Source organism: Theropithecus gelada, chromosome 2, assembly GCF_003255815.1.
Source record: "Theropithecus gelada isolate Dixy chromosome 2, Tgel_1.0, whole genome shotgun sequence".
Lineage (NCBI taxonomy): Eukaryota > Metazoa > Chordata > Mammalia > Primates > Cercopithecidae > Theropithecus > Theropithecus gelada.
The window spans coordinates 136,502,710-136,524,195 of NC_037669.1; the positions used below are offsets into that span (position 1 = coordinate 136,502,710).

Consider the following 21,486-nt stretch of genomic DNA (forward strand, 5'->3'; position numbering starts at 1 on the left):
GATAATACCATGAGGTACTGTGAAGGTAAAAAGATAGTAGGTAAAAGGGCATAGGAGAATATAAGCCCTATATTTATGATATTTGGGGTTTCATCATAAAGAAAGTCTTAAACAGAAAATGTTCGAGAGATGTAATACTGGGCCATTCCTGCTACATGCCATCTGTATGCCTTATAAATGAAGAACTCTAACCTTGTGAATGAGAACTGATAGGGACACAAGATTTATGTTACGAACATGGCAGCGTAACTGAGAAAAACTGGTCAGAAAATGAAAAGCAAAAAGGGATAACGTTTAAAGTCATATAGAAATATTTATGTTTATGGAGTTTGCTATTGGAGGTGTGAATTAAGGTGTTATTGTCTTGCTAGAGTGGAATTAGAACCAGTAATGTAGCTTTTAGTATCCATGAGGTTTTAGTATCCTTGAGGATTAGGAGGGTAATTCACTCCTACCATTGAGGGTAGTAATATAGTTTTTTGCAATAATAGATTTGATATTTAATTTGGATAAGATTGAGTAAGAATGTTTGAATTGGCCGGGCGCGGTGGCTCAAGCCTGTAATCCCAGCACTTTGGGAGGCCGAGACGGGCGGATCACGAGGTCAGGAGATCGAGACCATCCTGGCTAACACGGTGAAACCCCGTCTCTACTAAAAAATACAAAAAACTAGCTGGGCGCGGTGGCGGGCGCCTGTGGTCCCAGCTACTCGGGAGGCTGAGGCAGGAGAATGGCGTGAACCCGGGAGGCGGAGCTTGCAGTGAGCTGAGATCCGGCCACTGCACTCCAGCCTGGGCGGCAGAGCGAGACTCCGTCTCAAAAAACAAAAAAAAAAAAAAAAAAAAAAAAAAAAAAAAAAAAAAGAATGTTTGAATTAAAGATGCTCAAAATAATTTGGTTTAACTCTCACTTCCCAATGGAGGGAACCACCCCCCGCCTTTTTTCTTTTGAGACGGAGTTTCACTCTTGTCACCTAGGCTGGAGTGCAATCTTGGCTCACTGCAACCTCTGCCTCCCGGGTTCAAGCGATTCTCCTGCCTCAGCCTCCCAAGCAGCTGGGATTACAGACGCCCGCCACCATGCCTGGCTAATTTTTGTATTTTTAGTAGAGACAGGATTTCACCATGTTGGCCAGGCTGGTCTCAAACTCCTGACCTCAGGTGATCCACTTGCCTCAGCCTCACAAAGTGCTGAGATTACAGGCATGAGCCACTGTGCCCAGCTGGGAACCCCCTTACCCCTTTATACGTTCCCCTTCCATTCCTGGTTTGTTGTCATTGTTATTGTTGTCATCACTATTAGTAGCTTATCAGAGTCTATGGATTGCAGGGCCTCCTCAAAAGACCTTCTTCTCAAGTTCCCTGTTACTGATAAATGTCCTTGTGAGTATTCTGTGAGAGAGCAGTTTTTAATTTTGATGAGAACACAGGTGTTTTCTTTGACCTTTGTGCACATGGGTGAAGCAGACCTTTGAGGAGGCTGATAAAAATGGTGATGGCTTGTTGAATATTGAAGAGATACATCAGCTGATGCATAAACTGAATGTTAATCTGCCCCGAAGAAAAGTCAGACAAATGTTTCAGGTAAGTTTTCACAATTTCACTGGTCTTATATAAAATACACAGAAGTTATTAATGTACTTAGGTATATTAAAGGGCTATTTTGTTTTGTTGGAAGATAATATATGTGCTCTGTACTGTTTTATTTTCCTTTGATGAAGAAACAATTTTGTTTCATCAAGTAAACAGACTTTATAAATTTAACATGCATCCAAAATTTCACTTCCTAAAATGCTTTTTTGTTATTGTTGCTGTTTTCCTGACAAATAATGGAGGAAACTTGCTCGAGTCCCTTTGAGAGGACAGTAATACCTCAGTTGCTTACTTCGTGGTGCTGTTGTGAGGATCAGAATAAACATTAAGTAACATGACAAAAAAATAGCACTTGTCTAAAACCTCAAGAGCTCTGTATTTTGTTTCTGAGGAGTTCAAAATTTAGTATCCATGAGGATTAGGAGGGCAATTCACTCCTAGCATTTAGGGAGCTCTCCAGAATTTCATTCAGCTCCTTATTGGTTAGATGAAATGCTCTTTCCCTGTAGATAAGTCATTGAGAAAAATCCTTGGACCTAGACTTATTCTGTGGCATCCAGCTAGGACTGTATTTAGTCCTCACCTGAGTGCAGAAGTGAGCTCTGTCAAGTCAGGGCAAAGACAATGTTAGGCTATTAGAAATTACTAGAGTATTAATTTATAAAAGGCTGTTATTTGAAGATAAGTCATGTGCGTAATCCATGTTTTGCAATGATTTTCTATTCTAAGTGAGTAGGTAGGTGATACTTTGTACATGTAAAAATAAGCATAGGAGGGCAATATGATGTTTAATGTTTGTACTTGTTCTTAGAGGTGGTAAGAACAGAGACAACATGGGGTATGTGTTGCAACAATAAATGGAAGACAGAGGCTGGCTCTGTTCTGTGACTGTTTAAGGGTGGCCCTGTTCTTGGTTGGAGATGGTTTGCATTGTGGGAAACTGAGTCCCATTGCACTGGAGAACAGCATGAAAAAATGGGAAGAGGAGGAAGGAGTGAGATTTGCTCTATAGGGAACTTGAGAGATGGAGTGAGGGACTTAGGAGGGGAAATGAATTATCTTTAAACATATGGGAAGGTTGGCCATGTTTCTGGTATTCCCTGTCACCTGTCATCTCACTTTTTCCCTGCTGTGAGCCCCACCTCCTGTCTGTTCATTTGCACAGGAGCTGATCACAGCATGGAAGAGGTAGCTGCTAATTCAATGTAAGAGGCCAGTCCTAAAGAGGAGGGCAAAGTCTGTACCTATACAAATCATGATTTCTTGGGTAATTTTTGGAAGTAAAATTTGGAAGCATTTGTTCATAATTGACACAAGGTTAGCAAAATTTAAAAAATATTTTAATGATCACTTTGACTTTCTTTTTTTTTTTTTTTTTTTTTTTGAAACGGAGTCTCGCTCTGTCACCCAGGCTGGAGTGCAGTGGCCGGATCTCAGCTCACTGCAAGCTCCGCCTCCCGGGTTTACGCCATTCTCCTGCCTCAGCCTCCCGAGTAGCTGGGACTACAGGCGCCCACCACCACGCCCGGCTAGTTTTTTGTATTTTTTAGTAGAGACGGGGTTTCACTGTGTTAGCCAGGATGGTCTCGATCTCCTGACCTCGTGATCCGCCCGTCTTGGCCTCCCAAAGTGCTGGGATTACAGGCTTGAGCCACCGCGCCCGGCCCCACTTTGACTTTCAAAGCTTTGTTTAATACCATGTAACAGTTGAGTGTACTTTACCAAATCCATGCGTTTCAAAATGCCCTTCATTCCCTGTCTGTTTTTGTTTAGTTAGAATTTTATTCACTTAGAATGAGGAAGAGCACATGAATGGGTCAGTTGCTCATTATTTATCCCCAATAGTTTTGTGGTTTTATGAATAATTCAGCCAACCTGTAAGTAAGGCATATGATGAAAGATTTGTGCTCAAGAATTACTAGGAACAATTTTAACAAGAAATCAATCCAGATGGATCGTTTAGACTTTTCTATGGAGGGAAAGCAGGGAGTTACCAAGGATGCCCATGGCTTTAAGAGCATCAGCTCTACCTTTGGAGAATTAGGAGAGATTCTCTCATAGGTAAAAATTACTTTTGATTGGATTACAGTTCAGAAACTGATGAGAGACTGGTATTTTTCTCATGTGTTAAATATATCTTCTTTTGTTCTTGATTAGTCTTGTTCAAGATTTCTCATTTTTATTGGTTCTTTAGAAATCAAGTTTTGGTTTTCTTTCTCACCTGTATGTTATAGCCGTTTGTTTTCTATTTATTACTTTTTGCTTTTGTTTATAATTTATTTCTGTCACTTATTTTTTTTCACATTTTTTGAGTTGAATTATTAATTTCTTTTTAAAATCTACTTTGCTCTCTAATAATTTAAGACTTCAAGTTTCATTCTAATGTTATTTTATAAGTTTTAATATGTAGTATATTTTTCACTTGTATATGTTTTATTTCCTATTTAGAATTGTATTGTTTCTACAGGTTTTTTTTTCTTTTTTTTTTTTTTTAGCTTTCTTTGTTGATTTATAAATTTACAGTGGTCAGAACAATTGGTTTGTGTGAGGTTGATTCCTTATAATTTATTGAAGGTTTCTGGCCAAATATGTGGTTGCTTTATAATGTTCCACGTGTGCTTGAAGAGAATGTGTGCTCACCACTTGGGATTTGTGTACTAACCCTTTTATAGTAAATATTATTTCCCAGTACTGAATTTCCTATTTCTAACTTTCATATTGCTTTATTTTCTCTATGCCCTTTTCAGGAAGCTGACACAGATGAGAATCAGGGAACTTTGACATTTGAAGAGTTCTGTGTTTTTTACAAAATGATGTCTTTGAGACGAGACCTTTATTTGTTGCTTTTGAGCTACAGTGACAAGAAAGATCACCTAACTGTGGAAGAACTGGCTCAGTTTTTGAAGGTGGAGCAAAAGGTATCTTTAGACTATTAAAATGAAAGTTTACTTAAAAGTACTCATGAAAGACTCAAGTCTTTCTTTTGGGGTTAAATGTACGTATACTTTGAATTTCACAAAGGGAGTAAATATCACTAGTTCACAAAAATCTATGAGTCATTTAAAACAGTTTCTAGCAGCTTTTAAGAGAAGAAGTGATAACTTGAACACTGGGTTATATAATTCTTAACCTTAAACGTATTGAGTACAGATATGCATATTTTCCCACAAAGAAATGAATGCTGTTAGTATTTTAATACATGGTAATGCTTTCTTTATACTAATACTATGATGTATTAATAATATTAGTTTAAATTTATGCTATATATTAGTATAAATTAGTATTAGTATAAATTTAGTCAAATTTATTTATTTTAAATATAAATTTATATTTATACTAATAAAATAGCTAGATATTGCAACTATGGCATAATTCTTAACTACTATTGTGGTAGGTCATTTATAATTCTGATAGTAAATTGGCATTTGATCATGTGAAAAGGCTAAGGAAATTAGGTTCTGATTAGCAAAGATAATCTCTATGTTTAAAATAAGATGTTTTAATCTTAATATTATATAGGCTGAATTACGGTCAGCAAAGCTAACTTCTCAGTCTGCTTTTTAAATATCTCCTCAAAGTCTGTTTCTCACTAAAGTAGAGGAATAAATGAATGTTTTATTCCAATTTTTTAACCTTTTATATCAGACTTCCTGAGAGGAGGCTTTGGTTTTGTGCAGTTGATGAGGTTTACTTTTAATTTTCTTAATGGACTAATTGTCTTAATATAAAGAGCGACTGAACTCCTTTGTTCATTTTAAGTCAGTGTCATTTAGCTCTGTTGAAATCGTAAAAAGTCACCAAATATTTGGACTATAAAGTACAATAATCAGTAGAAATAATTCTTTCTACAGTACTCACACAAATAATCAGCCAGTTTGTGCTTGAACACTTTTCAATTTTTAAATAAGAGCTTTGAGATATTATTCACATACCATAAAATTCACCCTTTTAAAAGTATACGTTTAAGTGTTTTTTAGTGTGTCAACAGAGTTGTGCAACTATTGGCCGGGGATGGTGGCTCATGCCTGTAATCCTAGCACTTTGGGAGGCTGAGGCAGGTGGATCACCTGAGGTCAGGAGTTTGAGACAACCCTGGTCAACATGGCGAAACCCCGTCTCTACTAAAAATACAAAAATTAGCTGGCTGTGGTGGTGAACCCCTGTAATCTCAGCTACTTGGGAGTCTGAGGCAGGGAGAATTGCTTGAACACAGGAGGTGGAGGTTGTAGTGAGCTGAGATCGTGCCACTGCACTCCAGCCTGGGCGACAGAGCGAGACTCCATCTCGAAAAAAATAAAATAAAATAGAAAAAAGGGCTGGGCACGCTTGCTCACACTTGTAATCCTAGCACTTTGGGAGGCCACCAGGCGGGTGGATCACCTGAGGTTGGGAGTTCGAGACCAGCCTGACCAACATGGAGAAAGCCGGTCTCTACTAAAAATACAAAATTAATCAGGTGTGGTGGCCCATGCCTGTAATCCCAGCTATTTGGGAGACTGAGACAAGAGAATCGCTTGAACAAACCCAGGAGGCGGAGGCTGTGGTGAGCTGAGATAGTGCCATTGTACTCCAGCCTGGGCGACAAAAGAAAAAACTCCATCTCAAAAAAAAAAAAAAAAAAAAAAAAGAAAGAAAAGAAAAGAAAAAAGAGTTGCGTAACTATAACCACTATCTAATTTCAGAACATTTTCCGTACCCCAAAAAGAAGGCTCATACCTATTAGCAATTATTCCCCATTTCTCTCTCCCCTACAGGCTGTGGAAACTAATATTTCTGTCTCTATTGATTTGTCTGTTCTGGACATTTCATATAAAAGGAATCATTTATGTGACCTTTGTGATTGGCTTCTTTCATTTGGCATAATGTTTTCAAAATTCATTCATGTTGTGGCATTATCAGTATTTCATTTCTTCTTATTGCCAAATAATGTATCATTGTATGAATATACCACATTTTGTTTATATATTCATCAGTTGATGGAAATTTGGGTCATTTGCTTTTTGGCGGCTATGATGAATAATGCTGCTGTGAACATTCATGCACAAGGTTTTGTGTGGACATACGTTGTCAAGTCTCTTGAATATATATCTGAGTGGAAAAGTTGGGTCACATAGTTTGATCCCTTCTTTCAATCTGGATCTGGATATTGCAAGGACTTTATGTAAACCAGGATAAACTTCTACCACAGAGCCCCAGTGAATAATACACTGGATTAATATCTGAATATCAGAGAGAGATAAATTTCCACTAGCTCTTAAGAAGTATAGCTGACCAAAGATGTGCTGGATGACTTTGACAATTGTGTTTTCTTCCTTGAAGGTGTTAACAAGGATTTGAGATGCTATTAAGGAGATTGAAATATGGGTGGTGCTTGGATTAGTAAAATTTCAGATTAATTCATTTCCTTGTATGAATAGATACTATATTTCCTAGGTATTGTGCTAAGTTTTGGTAGTGGACAAAACCTACTCTCAGAAAGCTCAAAATAAAGAGCTTTTTTTGGAGACTTTATGATTTTGAGAGTCTATGATAAAAGGAAAGAGAATGGTAAGAAGTAAAACAACATGCTTTTTAAAGTTTACTGGATTTTTTCTTTTTGAGGTAGAATAAAATTTATTATAATTATCATGCTGTATTTTTTTTCTGGAAATGTTCTTTAGAAGAATTACCTTTGTAAAGATACTAAAAATATTAATTAGTAATACATTGTTAATATACTTGAAATCATGCTCACTTAGTTTTAGTGCTAATTTGAATTACATTGAATTTGTGAAGTGATTTTCATTTGAGAGTCAATTATTTTAACTTTCTTTAATTTTCTCCTACATAACCCAGAAAATTATGTTACACTTGGTGTAGTCTAAAACCTATTTGACATTCACAATTTGAGCTACTAAATGCTGCTTATAGATTCATAAATGGCAAAAAGTCTCACTGATTCAAAATCTGCTCTTACTTATATTTACAAACATTTTTATAGCATTTAAATGCCATATTTGAATTTTTTAAATGTGAGATTGATTTGGTGATCAGTCTTCAGTGTTTTGCTTTAGCAAGAATGAAAAAAAGTACAAAGTATTTGGTAAACAAAATCCATGTGTATGTTTTTTCTGAATTATTTACTTATTATTGAGCTATAGGATAAAATATTTTCATGGCTTTTGAAACATATCTCCATAATGCTATACAAAAGATTTGTTTCAGTTTATAATTAAGAAAGCAGTGAACAAATGATTAGTTATTAAATGGATCACTTTTAGTGCTAATATTGTAGGTATAGAATGTTAAGTTAATGTTGGTTTGATAAACATTTTTTGATAGCAGGGATGAATACTTTTCCATGTTTGTTTTTTAATTGTATTTTTTGAACTTTGAAAGGCTCTTTAAAATACAGAAAACTCTGTATGAATTCTGTCCTGTTTTTCTGTTGTTTATTGCCTCTGTGTGTGTGTGAGAGAGAAAGAGAGAGAGAGAGAGAGAGAGAGAGAGAAAGAGAGACAGAGACAGACAGAGACAGAGACTGACAGGCAGACAGTAATTCCAGGTGGATATCTATTCTATTTAAATGCCATTAAAGAACCAACCACTAGCACCACACTATTAGCTCTTATTTGAGAGGTGGCAGGCAATACCCAAGTAGGAACCAGTTTTAATGCCTTTCTTGATGTCTCTTTCAAACTCCCAAAGTTAAATGCATTAAACGTGTTTTCTGATAATGTGTTTCTCTTATCATCTTCATCAGTAATACTAATCACCTCTTTTCAAGCAGATTAACACTTCATTTGGCATGGAATTTTTAAAAATGACTAGACTGTGTGGTAGAATAGGAGTGAGCAGGACTGGATACACAGCCTTGCTTACCTTGCAACTTGATCGCATTAACTTTTCATCCTTGACTTTGTGAGTTATAAAATGCTTTTGGTAGTAATATTACCCTTGCAAGAATAGAGTGAGGATTACATGAGATGTGAGTGTAACTTCCTAGTGCATTGCCTGGTTTATTAGCTGCACAGATCTAGCCATTTCCAAGGAACAATGTGAGACTTCTGGTGGGCAAGTATCCGCACATGTACTTGACTGTAAAATTCCATAGGTGGGGAGAAGTGTCTTTTCCACACCCGTCACTAGGGTCATGGCAGAGGCACTTATGACAAAAGACCAATTAACAAGAGAAAAACATACACATTTATCTAATAAGTTTTTAATAACACAGAGGAGCCTTTATAAGGCACTGAAGACCCAGAGAGTCAGGCAAACCTGTGTATTTCTTATGCTAGGTTTGATGAGGAGTGGACAGTCATGAAGAAATATGTTTAGAGGACAAGGTTATGATCTAATGGCAGCAAATGGGGAATTTAGCAAGGCGTGTTTGTTCAGACTCTTCTTGGCACCTCTGTGTCTTTGGCTCCCTTCCTCTGGGTATTGGGAAGGTGCTGGTGGTCTCTTGAATGAGGGTCATATGGTCTGCTTCAGGGGAAGCTCAGAAAATTCTTCCTAGGTTTTATGGGTGGAAGGGCTGGGGGGAAGGCCAGAGATACCTTTCCTTTTCTGCTGTTTTCACAAATGCCAGGGTGCTGTATTTTAGGGTACCATGTACTAAACTGCATCAAATCTGTACATGATTAGAATTTTCTTCCAAATTTCTTCTGCTTTACCCTCCCACTCCAAGTCTGTCATGGTGTGATATAATAAAATATACATTTGGTCTTTGTTCCAGTTTCCGGCACAGAGCTCCTAAAACTCTAAAGTATCTTTCATTATTTATAATGAGCCCCTTTTCACCATATCTGAGTTCATGCTAATGAGGTAACTATTGTTGGGCTCCTGGATAGTTTCAGGATAGGAGCTGGTAGCCAGCGAAACCAACCATGTGATTAAATAACTTTCTAATACCTACTTAATATTTTACTTTACCTTATCATAATCACATACATTTTAGAAATAGCAGATTCACTTTTATGAATTTTGTTGTTGCTTTCTTAAGGATTAAACCAGATAGCGGTATTAGCAAAATGTTTTGTCAAAATTAGTTATTTTAAGTAGTTTGATAGTTTGGCAAAGGCAGAGATTCTTTATTAACAATGTTAGCTGTAGGACAGGTAGAAAAAGGGAATTGGGTAATAGAAATGTCTATATTTTCCCTTAGAGGATACGTTCTTTCTACATCTTTACTCCTCTGTGTCCCTCTCTTCTATAACTACTTCTTCATCCTTACTTGCAGAACTCTCATAGTGTGCTGGAAAGAACATTAGACCAGATGTCCAAAACACCTGCATTCCACACACTGCAAGCTTTAGTGGTTGGATAATCAATCATGATTTGTTTCTGAGCCTTGGTTTCCTGAACCATGCAAAGGGAGCTGATACCTGCCTTTCCTATCTCAGTGTCAAATTGAACATTGCAATGACGAACAGGAAAGTCCTTTGCCCAAGATACTCAGAAGTGTGGCAATGTGAGGAATTAAAGTTAAAAGGTATAAACTACTGACTTCAAATCCATTCAGGCTAGTGGAATTACCCCAGTTCATTTGAATAGCAATACCGGATGTCACTTGCTAAGGGGCATGTGTTTCTTCCCTCTTTTAGTTTTGTTGACATTCCGCCAGTAAATTTTAGTGAGGGAAAACAGAAGCCAGAATTCTGTGACATTTGTTCCTGGCAGATGATTAACTGTATCTAGTTTAATTTTCTAAATTAGCTTGAAGCTACTTACATATGAGCATGACTCAAAAGAAATTTATAAAAATATAAAAAAAGTGATCATATATCAAGAGGTAAAAATCACAAAGGAACATTTTAATGTACTGAAACTTTGTTTATATGTGGTCCACTTTATTAAGCACCACAAAATTAAAGGATAGAGTAGGAAAATATTTGTAACATACAAAAGAGAGAAATAGTGAATTTCCTTAATATGGCACTTTCCTAGATCATTGAGAAAAAAAAAAAACAATGGAAAAATGAGTAAAACACTTGAAACCTATAAAAAATCATACAAAGTCAATAAACCTATGAAAATGTTCACCCTTTATTAGTAATTCAAAAATCTGAAATAAAACCAAGTTAGTTATTTCTTAGAGACAGGGTCTCTGTTGCCCAGGCTGGAGTGCAGTGGGTACGATCATGGATCATAAAACCTCCAACTCCTGAGCTCAAGCAATCTTCCTGCCTCAGCCTCCCAAGTAGCTGGGACTACAGGTGTGTGTCATCACACCCAACTAATTTTTAATAATCTGTTTTAGAGACAGGGTCTCACCATGCTATCTAGGCTAGGAGACTATTTTTTTCCCCATTATATTAGTAAAGATTAAAAAACACACCACCAAACGTAGTGTCCATCTCTTCTATTTCTGGTGAAATTATAGAATGATACTGGAGTAGTTTTACAATCTATAACATTTAATATAATTTATAAAACTTTGACCAAACCATTTTACTTTAATAATTCATCCTAAGGAAATAGCTGTGTATTTAAAAATTGTTATAAAGTTGTGCATTTCAACATTCTTTAAAATAGTGTAAAATTTATTTTATTAGCTTGGACACAATCTAACTGTGTAGAGTCATTGGTCAAGAGTTTTGTGGGGTTTTGAGTTTCAAAACTGGATTTTCACAATGGTACAAATTTGAGGTAATTTGGTGATGTGTATGACAGTAATTCATTAGCTTCTGATAACATAAGATTGGTGTAGACACCAGGATATTCAGCTTTCATAGGTTTACTCAGTTGTGAAATGAAATATCACTGCTGGCCACATATGCTGTCGAGGATTTTATGAAATCAAATATTGGCCTGTGGGTCAGATTTTTATTTTACTGAAGCTCTCAGAAGATTGTGTTTATGCCTTTGACAGGTCCAATTGCTGTTTGATTAGGACTTTCATTCTTAAAACATGGCTGTGCCAAGGGAATTCTCACTATCTTTTATATCCACGAGGAAGTGCCAGTACAGCCAGAAGTTATCTGGCTGAGATTTCTCTTTCTTCTCTTCCTTTCATCTACAGAAAAAGGATCACAGATATCCACTAATCTGTGGTTCCAAAGTATTTACTAGATTTGATTGAGAGTTTTTGTTTTGTTTTGTTTTGCTTTGTTTCATTCCCTACCCACCCCAACCTCATATTTGCCAAACAGCCACCTACATCTCCTCCAGAGTTCCTATCCATTTCTTGGCACTGGAGTTGAGTGTTTTTTTGTTCCCTCCTTTTTAGTGTTTTGGTTCTGGAGTGACAATTTGATTTCATTTCCCCATCCCCTTGGCAACCTTTCTTAGCAAGCCCCTATGCTCTTTATATTTTTTTGTTTCTTATGGATTGAGGAGGAAGGAAGAGAAGGCAGGAATATTGAAGTGCCTTTATGTAGTTGGAAAACCCTCCTAGGCCAGGCTCAGTGGCCTGTCCCTGTAATCCCAGCTACAGGGGCAGGCAGGAGGATCACTTGAGCCCTGGAGTTCAAGATCAGTCTGAACAATATAGTGAGACGCCTTCTCTTAAAAAAAAAATTAGTTGGGTGTGGTGGCGCTTGCTCACAAGTAAAAATTAGTTACTTGTGGGGCGGAGGTGGGAGGATTGCTTGAGCCTGGGAGTTCGAGGCTGCAGTGAGCTAGGATTGTGCCTGGGCCACAGAGCAAAACTCTGTCTCTAAAACGAAATAATTTTAAAAATTTAAAAATTTCTGCTAGCTGTTACCTAAGAGCAAAGGCTACCTTTTATAGTAAGTCAAAAGTAAGTTTCTGTTTATACAAATCTTTCATCTGAAATATGCATGTGGATAGTTAATTCCAAGAGGATTTTCAGAGGGCCCTCTCCTTATTGTAATCTGATATAGATCTATACATTACCCGCGTAGTAGCTCTGAAAATTGCACCTTTAGCCCTTTATTCTTTCTGCTAAAATGTTTCCTTGATCATTCTGATCCAATTATAGGAATCATGTGTGCCCTCTCCGTTCCTTACCCTTCATTGAATCCAGAATGGTTTGGTAAGAGTTCTGGTCATTGTAATCATTCTAATCTTCTCTCTCATGAGAAATAATTATAAAGTCTCCTTTGCTTATAACTATCCCATTCTGGTGATAATGTATCTTTATCTTTTTTGTACCTTTCTCATATAAAAGCAGTTCTTTGAGGTGTTTTCCTGAATTTCTGTATCATTTTTCTTTTATTTTTACTTTTATTTATTTATTTTTTAGACAGGGTCTCGCTCTGTCAGATAGGCTGGAATGCAGTGGTGCTGTCTTGGTTCACTGCAACCTCTGACTCCTGGGTTCAAGGATTCTCCTGCTTTAGCCTCCCGAGAAGCTGGGATTGTAGACGCCCGCCACCATACCCGGCTGATTTTTGTGTTTTTAGTAGAGACGGGGTTTCACCATGCTGACCAGGCTGGCCTCGAACTCCTGACCTCAAGTGATCCACTCACCTTGGCCTCCCAAAGTGCTGGGAATACAGGCATGAGCCACCACGCCTGGCTGATTTTTCTTAATTATTCACAATTAAAGCAGTTGAGAGATCATTCAGAGTAATTACATCTTGTAATATTTTTGCTGCATTGAATATATTTTCCAAATAATGTTTTCTGTGAAATCATCTATTCAAATGCTGTGAAATGTGTGGTTTCCTTTTAGGATGAATTAGAGGTAGCTAGTTTGAGGAGGTAAATGGTTACTGTGGTTGTCTTATTCAGTTGAATATGAAATGACCATTCATTTAGAGGTGTTTCTTCACTCCCTCTTGAAATTACCCCAAAATACAGTAAAGACAATCCCCCTGTGTAAAACCACAGATACAAAGAGAACAGGGGAGGAGCAACAACGTTTTAAAACTTGTCTGATTTAAAGGAGACCCCAGAACACTGAAATTCAATCTCATAGAGTGAGAAGCCACGAAGCAACTCCATTGGCCCAGGGAAAGCCCCTGATAAGCTCAAAAACTGATGTTAGTTACATGATATTCATGAAAAGAGGAGAGGAGGGGTTGAAAACAAGCACTGGTTGAAAGTCTGTTTAAGATATGGTTAGCGCTTCAGATCTTCTCCCCCAAATCTTGTAGCAGGGCAACTGTCTCTTCTCTACCCTGGCATAAAACTGTATGTAAGAGGTAAGGGGGGCCATGCATGGTGGCTTACTCCTGTGATCCCAGTACTTTGGGAGGCCGAGGCAGGCAGATCACTTGAGGTCAGGAGTTTGAGACCAGCCTGGCCAACATGGTGAAACCCCGTCTCCACTAAAAATACAAAAAATTATCTGGGTATAGTGATGCACGCTTGTAATCCCAGCTACTTGGGAGGCTGAGGCGGGAGAACCACTTGAACCCTGGAGATGGAGGTTGCATTTGGCTGAGATTGTGCCACTGTACTCCAGCCTGGGCAACAGAGTGACACTCTGTCCAAAAAAAAAAAAAAAAAAGAGGTAAGAGGATCTGATCTAAGTGATGCCACACACAGCTGAGTGTGGGTACTACATGGAAAACATGGGGATTATGAAGATGGCTATAATAACTGCCATATTCCCATATGTATGTGTCTTTGCAATGCAACTTTGGCACTCCTTCCACCAAGAATTGAATTCGATTTTCCTGCTTCTTCAATCTGTGCCAGTTTATTGACTTGCTTTGATTAGTAAATTGTGGTAGGACTGATGTACAGGTTCTGGAGCCTAGGCCTCAGGGAGTCTTGAAGATTTCATCCTCACCCTGTTGGAACTGTGGAACTATCATGTGAGGAAACCAGGTGAGTTTCCTTGGGGATGAGAGACTACATAGAGAAAGAGGCTCAGCCAACAGTCAGCACCAACCACAGACATGTGGGTGAGGCCATCTTGTACCATCTGGCAAGTAACCAGATGCCTATAGTCACATGAAGAACTCTAAATGAGAACAGCAGAATAACCATCCAGCTGAACCCAGTCTGACTTGCAACCCTACACAATTGTTATCAAATAAACAGTCATTGTTTTGAGTTTCTAGCTTATGGGGTGGTTTGTTTCACAGAAGCAGAGAATGAATGCAAGGATTAGTGACCATCTATGCATTGAGATGTGAAAACCATAGCCCTCTTCCAATATTCAGTTCCCAGGTTTATTGATTTTAAATAACCAAGGCTTACTAGTGTTTGAGAAATCCTCTACTATAAAGAACAGAGACTACTAAAGCAAATAAATAGACAAGAAACTTGGAGGAAACAGGTAATGCAAGGAGGAGGAAACTTTAAAAATTGTTGTTAATGTTATCAGAATGATTCAAATATTGTTGCCATAAAGCAAGAGCAAGATGCTATGACAGATTGGGCACAGTGGCTCATGCTTAAAATTCCAGCACTTTGGGAGGCCAAGGTGGGAAGATTGCTTGAGGCCAGGAGTTCAAGACCAGCCTGGGCAACATAGCTATACCCCGTCTCTACAAAATAAAAATAAAAATAAAAAATCAGCCAGGTGCAATGGTGTGTGACTGTAGTCCCCACTACATGGGAGGCTGAGGAGGGAGAATCACTTGATCCCAGGATCTGGAGGCTGCAGTGAGCCATGATTGTACCACTGCACTCCAGCCTGGGTGACAGAATGAGGACCTGTCTCTTAAGAAAAAAAAAGATGCCATGAGAAAAGAAGATTCAGAGAAAAAAAAAAAAGCTCTTGGAAATTAAAAGCATGAGAAGAACAAACAAAAAAGAAATAGAAAAGATAGAAAATAGAAGGGAGAAACTTATCAAATAAATAATACAAAAAATTTATTAGCATGGAAAGGTAAGATTCTCTAGATTGACAAACCCAAATGAGGGCCAACCTCACTTTAAAGATCCACAAAAAGGTAAATCAGAGTGAAATTTCACAGTTCCAAGGATAAAATGGAACCCTGAGCGCTTGTAAAAAGAGAAAAACTAAACTAAACTAATTAGCAAACAACAAATCATTCTGTGAGAAGGATTGGAATCAGAATGGCATCAGATTTCTCAACAGCAATTCTGGAAGCCAAAAATCATGAGAGCAATGATTCAACCTAGAATTTTCTGCCAAAAACTGTCAAACAAATGTGTGTGTGGAATAAAAAACAAATACACCAGAGCACACACAAAAACACATGAGGGAAATAAATAATTTACTTCCTGAGAGCTCTTTCACAAGAGTGACCAAATAAAGTCAGAGCAAAAAGCTGAATGCTGTTCCAGAACCCAACCAAAGGGAAAGAAGGAGAACTTCTGTAAGGAGAAAAAAAGCACAATTCATGGATTATCGGTTGCCTTTGATTATGTGGAACTTGAGAGACCATTAGAGTCATTGGGAAGAATTTGTGATAGGTACATTAAAAGTTAACCAAATGAGTAGGAATGGCAGCAAGTAATCATAAAAACTGTTCTATGAGAAAGGTAAACACAATCACAGTGTACAACAGACTCAGCATTGTTCAACATTTGCATACTTGGAATACTTTAGACCCCAGATATTTCATAAAAACTGGATGATATAATTATACTGAGAGGACAGGCAGAGAGGCAGATCTGCTGACCCAGAAGATCTTATTATTATGTTAAAAATCTAACATAATATCTAACACAATAAGAAGTCAATAATTTTTAAAGTGTACAATACAGCATTATAAACATGATAATTAAGAAGATAAAGATGGCCGGGTGCGGTGGCTCACACCTGTAATCCAAGCACTTTGGGAGGCCGAGGCAGGCAGATCACCTGAGGTCAGGAGTTTGAGACCAGCCTGGCCAACATGGTGAAACCCTGTCTCTACTGAAAATACAAAAAATTAGCAGAGCATAGTGGTGCATGCCTGTAATCCCAGTTACAAGGGAGGCTGAGGCAGGAGAATTTCTTGAACCTGGGAAGCGGAAGTTGCAGTGAGATCCCTGCTCTCCAGGCTGGGTGACGGGGTGAGACTTGGTCTCCAAAACAACAACAACAACAACAACAACAACAACAACAACAAATATATGACCTATTTCAAAAGAAATATCTAGAAATATTGGCATTACTGACTTTGGGGAGTGATTCTGGGTATAGGCGGGGCACTTCTGGTTTTAGTTACAAAAGAATCTTAGTTTTGACTTATTTATTTACAAATATATCACTTTGATAAAAATAAGCTAGTAAGGTTTAGCAATATTAGAATTTTTGCAAGTGATACATTGATTTTGCATTTGGTGTTTTTGAGAATCATAGCCATAAGAAATATAATTGTTTACCCCTTCTGATTTTGTTTTATATTTTCACTCACAGGGAAAATTTAAAAACTTGCAGGAAGTCTGGGGATAAATAGGTAGTGTCAGAATACGGGTATTTTATAGATCTACGACTAGTTTCTACAACGAATTCATCTGAAATTAGTTGTGCTTTAATGTGAGGACCAGTGAGTCTTTTCTCTTCTGGATGAGACTAAAGAACTACAGTAAATAAAGGAAAAGGGAATGGAGTCTAATCTTGAATAATAAAAGAAGTTAAATTGTAATAATTGATTTGAAGTAAATAAATGATTTAGGAGTTTCAGTTATATTGAAATTAAAAAACCGATCAGTTTTAAAAGTAAGCATTTTAATTTTTCAATAGAAATAAAGAAAAATGCCCAGAGAATAGTTATACAGGAAAGTGCTTTGGACTTGAAGTCAAGAAGGTCCAAATTTGATCTTTGGTTCTGTGTCTTAAAATTTTTTTTTTTTGGAGGGGAGTTTTGTCGGCCAGGCGCGGTGGCGTGAGCACTCTGGGAGGCCGAGGCGGGCGGATCACAACTTCAGGAGATCGAGACCATCCTGGCTAACCCGGTGAAACCCCGTCTCTACTAAAAATACAAAAAACTAGCCGGGCATGGTGGCGGGCGCCTGTAGTCCCAGTTACTCGGTAGGCTGAGGCAGGAGAATGGCGTGAATCTGGGAGGCGGAGCTTGCAGTGAGCCGAGGTCGCCTGGGGCACAGAGCCAGACTCCATCTCAAACAAACAAACAAACAAACAAACAAACACAAAACAGTTTTGTGACTTTGGTGGTGATGTTTAATTAACCTGTCTCAACATTAATTTTTCTATCTATAAGGCAGGGATAGAAACACTAAATTTACAAGACTATTTTAAGAACTATTTAAGATTATGTGTGTAAAAGCTGTTTACTGCACATTGACAGCATTACATAAATGTAGAGTCATTATTAAAATAAATCAAATTTTATCTTAAGTTCTTCTTTTAGCACCAGTTGCCTAGTGTAGAAAGCACAGTATTCAGTATTGGAGACAGCAAGTAACTCAGATGTTCAATGACAAACAAAACTTCCAAATGAACTCCATAGCAAGCAGGGTCAGAGTAGGAGAAATTCCTATTTCTCCCTATCAGCTCTGTCAAATAGGAAGCAAAACAGGGTGAAAAAGGACAGTAAAGAGCATTAACCTGTGTTGAACCTTCAGTCATACAATAAACTTATAATTAACTTAAGTGAAGTCTTAAAAAATTCAATTATGTAAAATGCAGGATTTTGCTGTTGGGAGATTAATTAAATGAGATCGGGGATGGGGAAGGTTGGGAGTCAATTGACTCTTACATTTCAGTTCTCATTATTATGGGCTTTTACTGTACTTCACAAAGAGTCAATCCTTAATACCTCAATTTTGGTAGAAAGTAGATTATTTTTTCCCATTAATTCTTCTACGGTGCCCAGAAATTTATGAACTTCACAGAATGCTTACTAATATTTTTGCTAATTCAATGAATATTTTCAAATATAATGTTTTTTGTTATGAAAGTCTGCATTGTATCCGGAATTAGTAACATATTCTCTGCTCACCTGCAGTTAGCTCTATCATCTCAGTGAGTTAGTTGTTTTGTTGTTTTTTTCATTGTTTTTTTTTAAGATTACATGAGCTTCTGGTAGTCTACCTGAGTCCAGTTTAAGACCTCTACATTCTCAACAAATGGCCTTATAAACAAAGCAATTGCAAAGTGAACTTAGTCTTCACATGGAATGTAAAATTGTTATCAATTTGGTTCATTTTATTTTGTGAAAAATTAATTTATCTTTTAGACTGCATGTGCCAAATCTCTCTAGCTCACAGCAGACAAATTAATGAGCTGCTCAAAGCCTGCCTGGGTCAGTAGAGTTCCTTGGAGGTACTGCAGTTTCATTTATTTATAATACTTTCAGGTGGTTTCTGGTAATATGGGCCCCTGAATAGAATAAGAATTAGAAATCAGCCACCATGCTAGTTTGAAAAGAAAGAAAGCATTGTGTGTTCTTTTGAACTGACAAAAAACAGTGATATAGCAGCGCTTTGCCCCCAGTTTAAAAGGACTGTTTAGAAAAACTAGATTTTAGTAAAATGTAAGTATTAAACCTAAACAAAAATGGAATATTTGAGAAAATATAATTAAAATATGAAATACTAGCTCACAAAATTAGCTTCCTCTATCATTATTCATTAATCTTTTTAAATGTCAATGTTAGATTGTGGGACTAAATGGATTTTTGATCAAAATACCACATTCTTAATGTTGCTGTTTAATTAAAGAAATTACTTCTGAAGAGTTTACTTTTCCCAGTGACACTCAGCATATATTGTTCATGTAGCAAATTTGAGGCTGACTCAATAATATTAATAATAGCATATACTGTCTTTTTGGTGCCACACAATGTTTTTGCAAATATTGATTCATTTAATCCTTATCACTCCACTATCAGGTAGCCACAGAAAAGGTAAGTAACCTATTCAAAGTTACACTATTAATAATATGAACTAGATGATTTGAACACAGGCAGTCTAGCTCCAGAGTTCTCTGTTATGCTAGCTACCTCACCTAGCTTTTGATTTTTATTACCTCTTGCTAACCTTTGTGTTCCTGAATTACCATGGCAGATTGCTCTGCTCAGTGGATGGTTCTATGGATACACACACACACACACACACACACACACGTACATTTACTTAGAAACATTCTGTTTTGGTAGGGAATCATTCTTTTTCTACATATATTTATGATCAGCAAACTTTAGTGTTTGTGTAGGAAACGTTAATTTTTGCAGATAGATGCTAGCTTATAGTGAGTGTATTTTTGGCAATGGATTTACATTGATAACTGATTTTATTTCATGCTTCACAGAGAGCATTTGTCTAATAGTTGAAGGGCTGTTTTCACTGATTCAATCTAAAAGATGCATAGGAAGATTGAGATCATGGTCATTCTCCAACGATAAAGTAGCTGTGACACTAGTAACCCCAAACGCTGGTCATTTAGGTGCTTTGCATGGTGTCAAGAATGCAAAATCAGTAAATGTCTTTTTACTGTGGAGGAGCATAGTTCATGAAATTGCAGGTACTCCTACTAGTATTCTGTTTTTCTTAGATGAATAATGTGACAACGGACTATTGTCTTGACATCATAAAGAAGTTTGAAGTTTCAGAAGAAAATAAGGTGAAAAATGTTCTTGGCATAGAAGGTAAAATAACCAATATTCTTTATTTCTCATTTGTTGATTCAGCCTGTTAAATTAAATTCCATCAAAAATTTTAGGAAAAGAAATCAAGAGATATCCGTGGGATTATATTAATAAATAATTCAAATAAAATCTACAACACACATACATTTTCCTGCAAAGAAAAGACCATGATGTTGCTATTTCTCTTACTTTTGCAATGCCCATAAGCATTTTCCACTTCAGGCAAGTCTACCTGATACCACCATGTGTGATGGATGCCATGACATATTTGGACTTTTCTCAACTGGCTAATTTTTGGAAATAGGCTCAGCCTGATAATTTCATGAAGGAAAATTCAGTCCTAAAATAAGTTCTCTCTGAGACTAGTGACTTGCCATGTTTTTTTTTTAAATGGTAGCAACTGACTGTTTTTCCTGATTGGTAGCTTTGGAGAAGCTGTTGGAACCACAAATCTCATTAATACAGTGACTTCATTTTATAGTTGAGGAAGTGAGGCTCAAATAAGTTAAATAATTCGCCCACAGTTATGTACTCAGAATCTAGCTCCTGCAATGTTAGACATAAATAATATGGTAGAAATATAGCTAATGTATGTATATGTATTTAAAATATGTAAAGAAATACCATGAAGGCTGCCACCCAAGAGGAGGATCTTTCAGGCAGAGCAGATGATCTTTAATGAAAGACCAGCTGCCTATAAGAGTGTGCAAAGCCATGGTTTATCTAATCAATTTTGACTGTTGGCCCCCTCATTACTTCTGCTCCCAGATCAGTGTGAATAAGGGGGGTTTAATACCATCTATTTACTTCCAGGGGCGGTAGGTGATTAAAATGAAGAGGAGTAATTTAAAATCTTAGATCATTAGCTGAGTGTGGTGGCTCACACCTGTAAACCCAGCACTTTGGGAGGCTGAGGGAGGGGGATCACTTGAGGCCAGGAGTTTGAGACCAACCTGGCCAACATGATGAAACCCTGTCTCTACTAAGAATACAAAAATTAGCTGGGTATGGTAGCACATGCCTATAATCCCAGGTACTCAGGAAACTGAGGCACAAGAGTCCCTTGAGCCTGGGTGGTGGAGGTTGCAGTGAGCCGAGATCATGCCACTGCACTCCAACCTGGGTGACAGAGTGAGACTCTGTCTCAAAATATAAAATAAAATAAAAATAAAATGAAATCTTATATCATTAAAAACTGTTTTAAAAACAACCAGAGAAGATAAACTAACTTGGGCCTTTTCTGTGCAAAGAAATGAATCTTTTCTTTGGTGAGGCCCAAAAAGATGGAATTAAACATGGTTTCCTAAGTTATGAACATAAAAGTTGGCATGAAGAAATTAAATTTCAAAGGATATTTACAAATATAATTATACCAAATGATATTTGAAGACCTGAAGTAATTTACCCTATAATTATTCTGTTTAGGTACTTACAAGTCATCCATGTATTTATTTGTTATATTAATGAAAACCTCTTTGACCCAGGCA

General features: G+C 37.2%; 1 protein-coding gene across 6 annotated transcripts in view; it reads left to right on the plus strand.

Annotated features, from left to right (window-relative positions):
- The window catches only part of PLCH1 (phospholipase C eta 1), a 256,547-nt gene that overhangs the window by 160,593 nt on the left and 74,468 nt on the right, over positions 1 to 21,486 (plus strand). For all 6 annotated transcript variants that reach the window (XM_025375496.1, XM_025375499.1, XM_025375498.1 and 3 more), the window contains 3 exons: positions 1,454 to 1,583; positions 4,340 to 4,510; positions 19,906 to 19,999. In XM_025375496.1, coding sequence (XP_025231281.1) covers positions 1,454 to 1,583; positions 4,340 to 4,510; positions 19,906 to 19,999 — 395 coding nt within the window. The remainder of the gene's footprint in view (positions 1 to 1,453; positions 1,584 to 4,339; positions 4,511 to 19,905; positions 20,000 to 21,486) is intronic.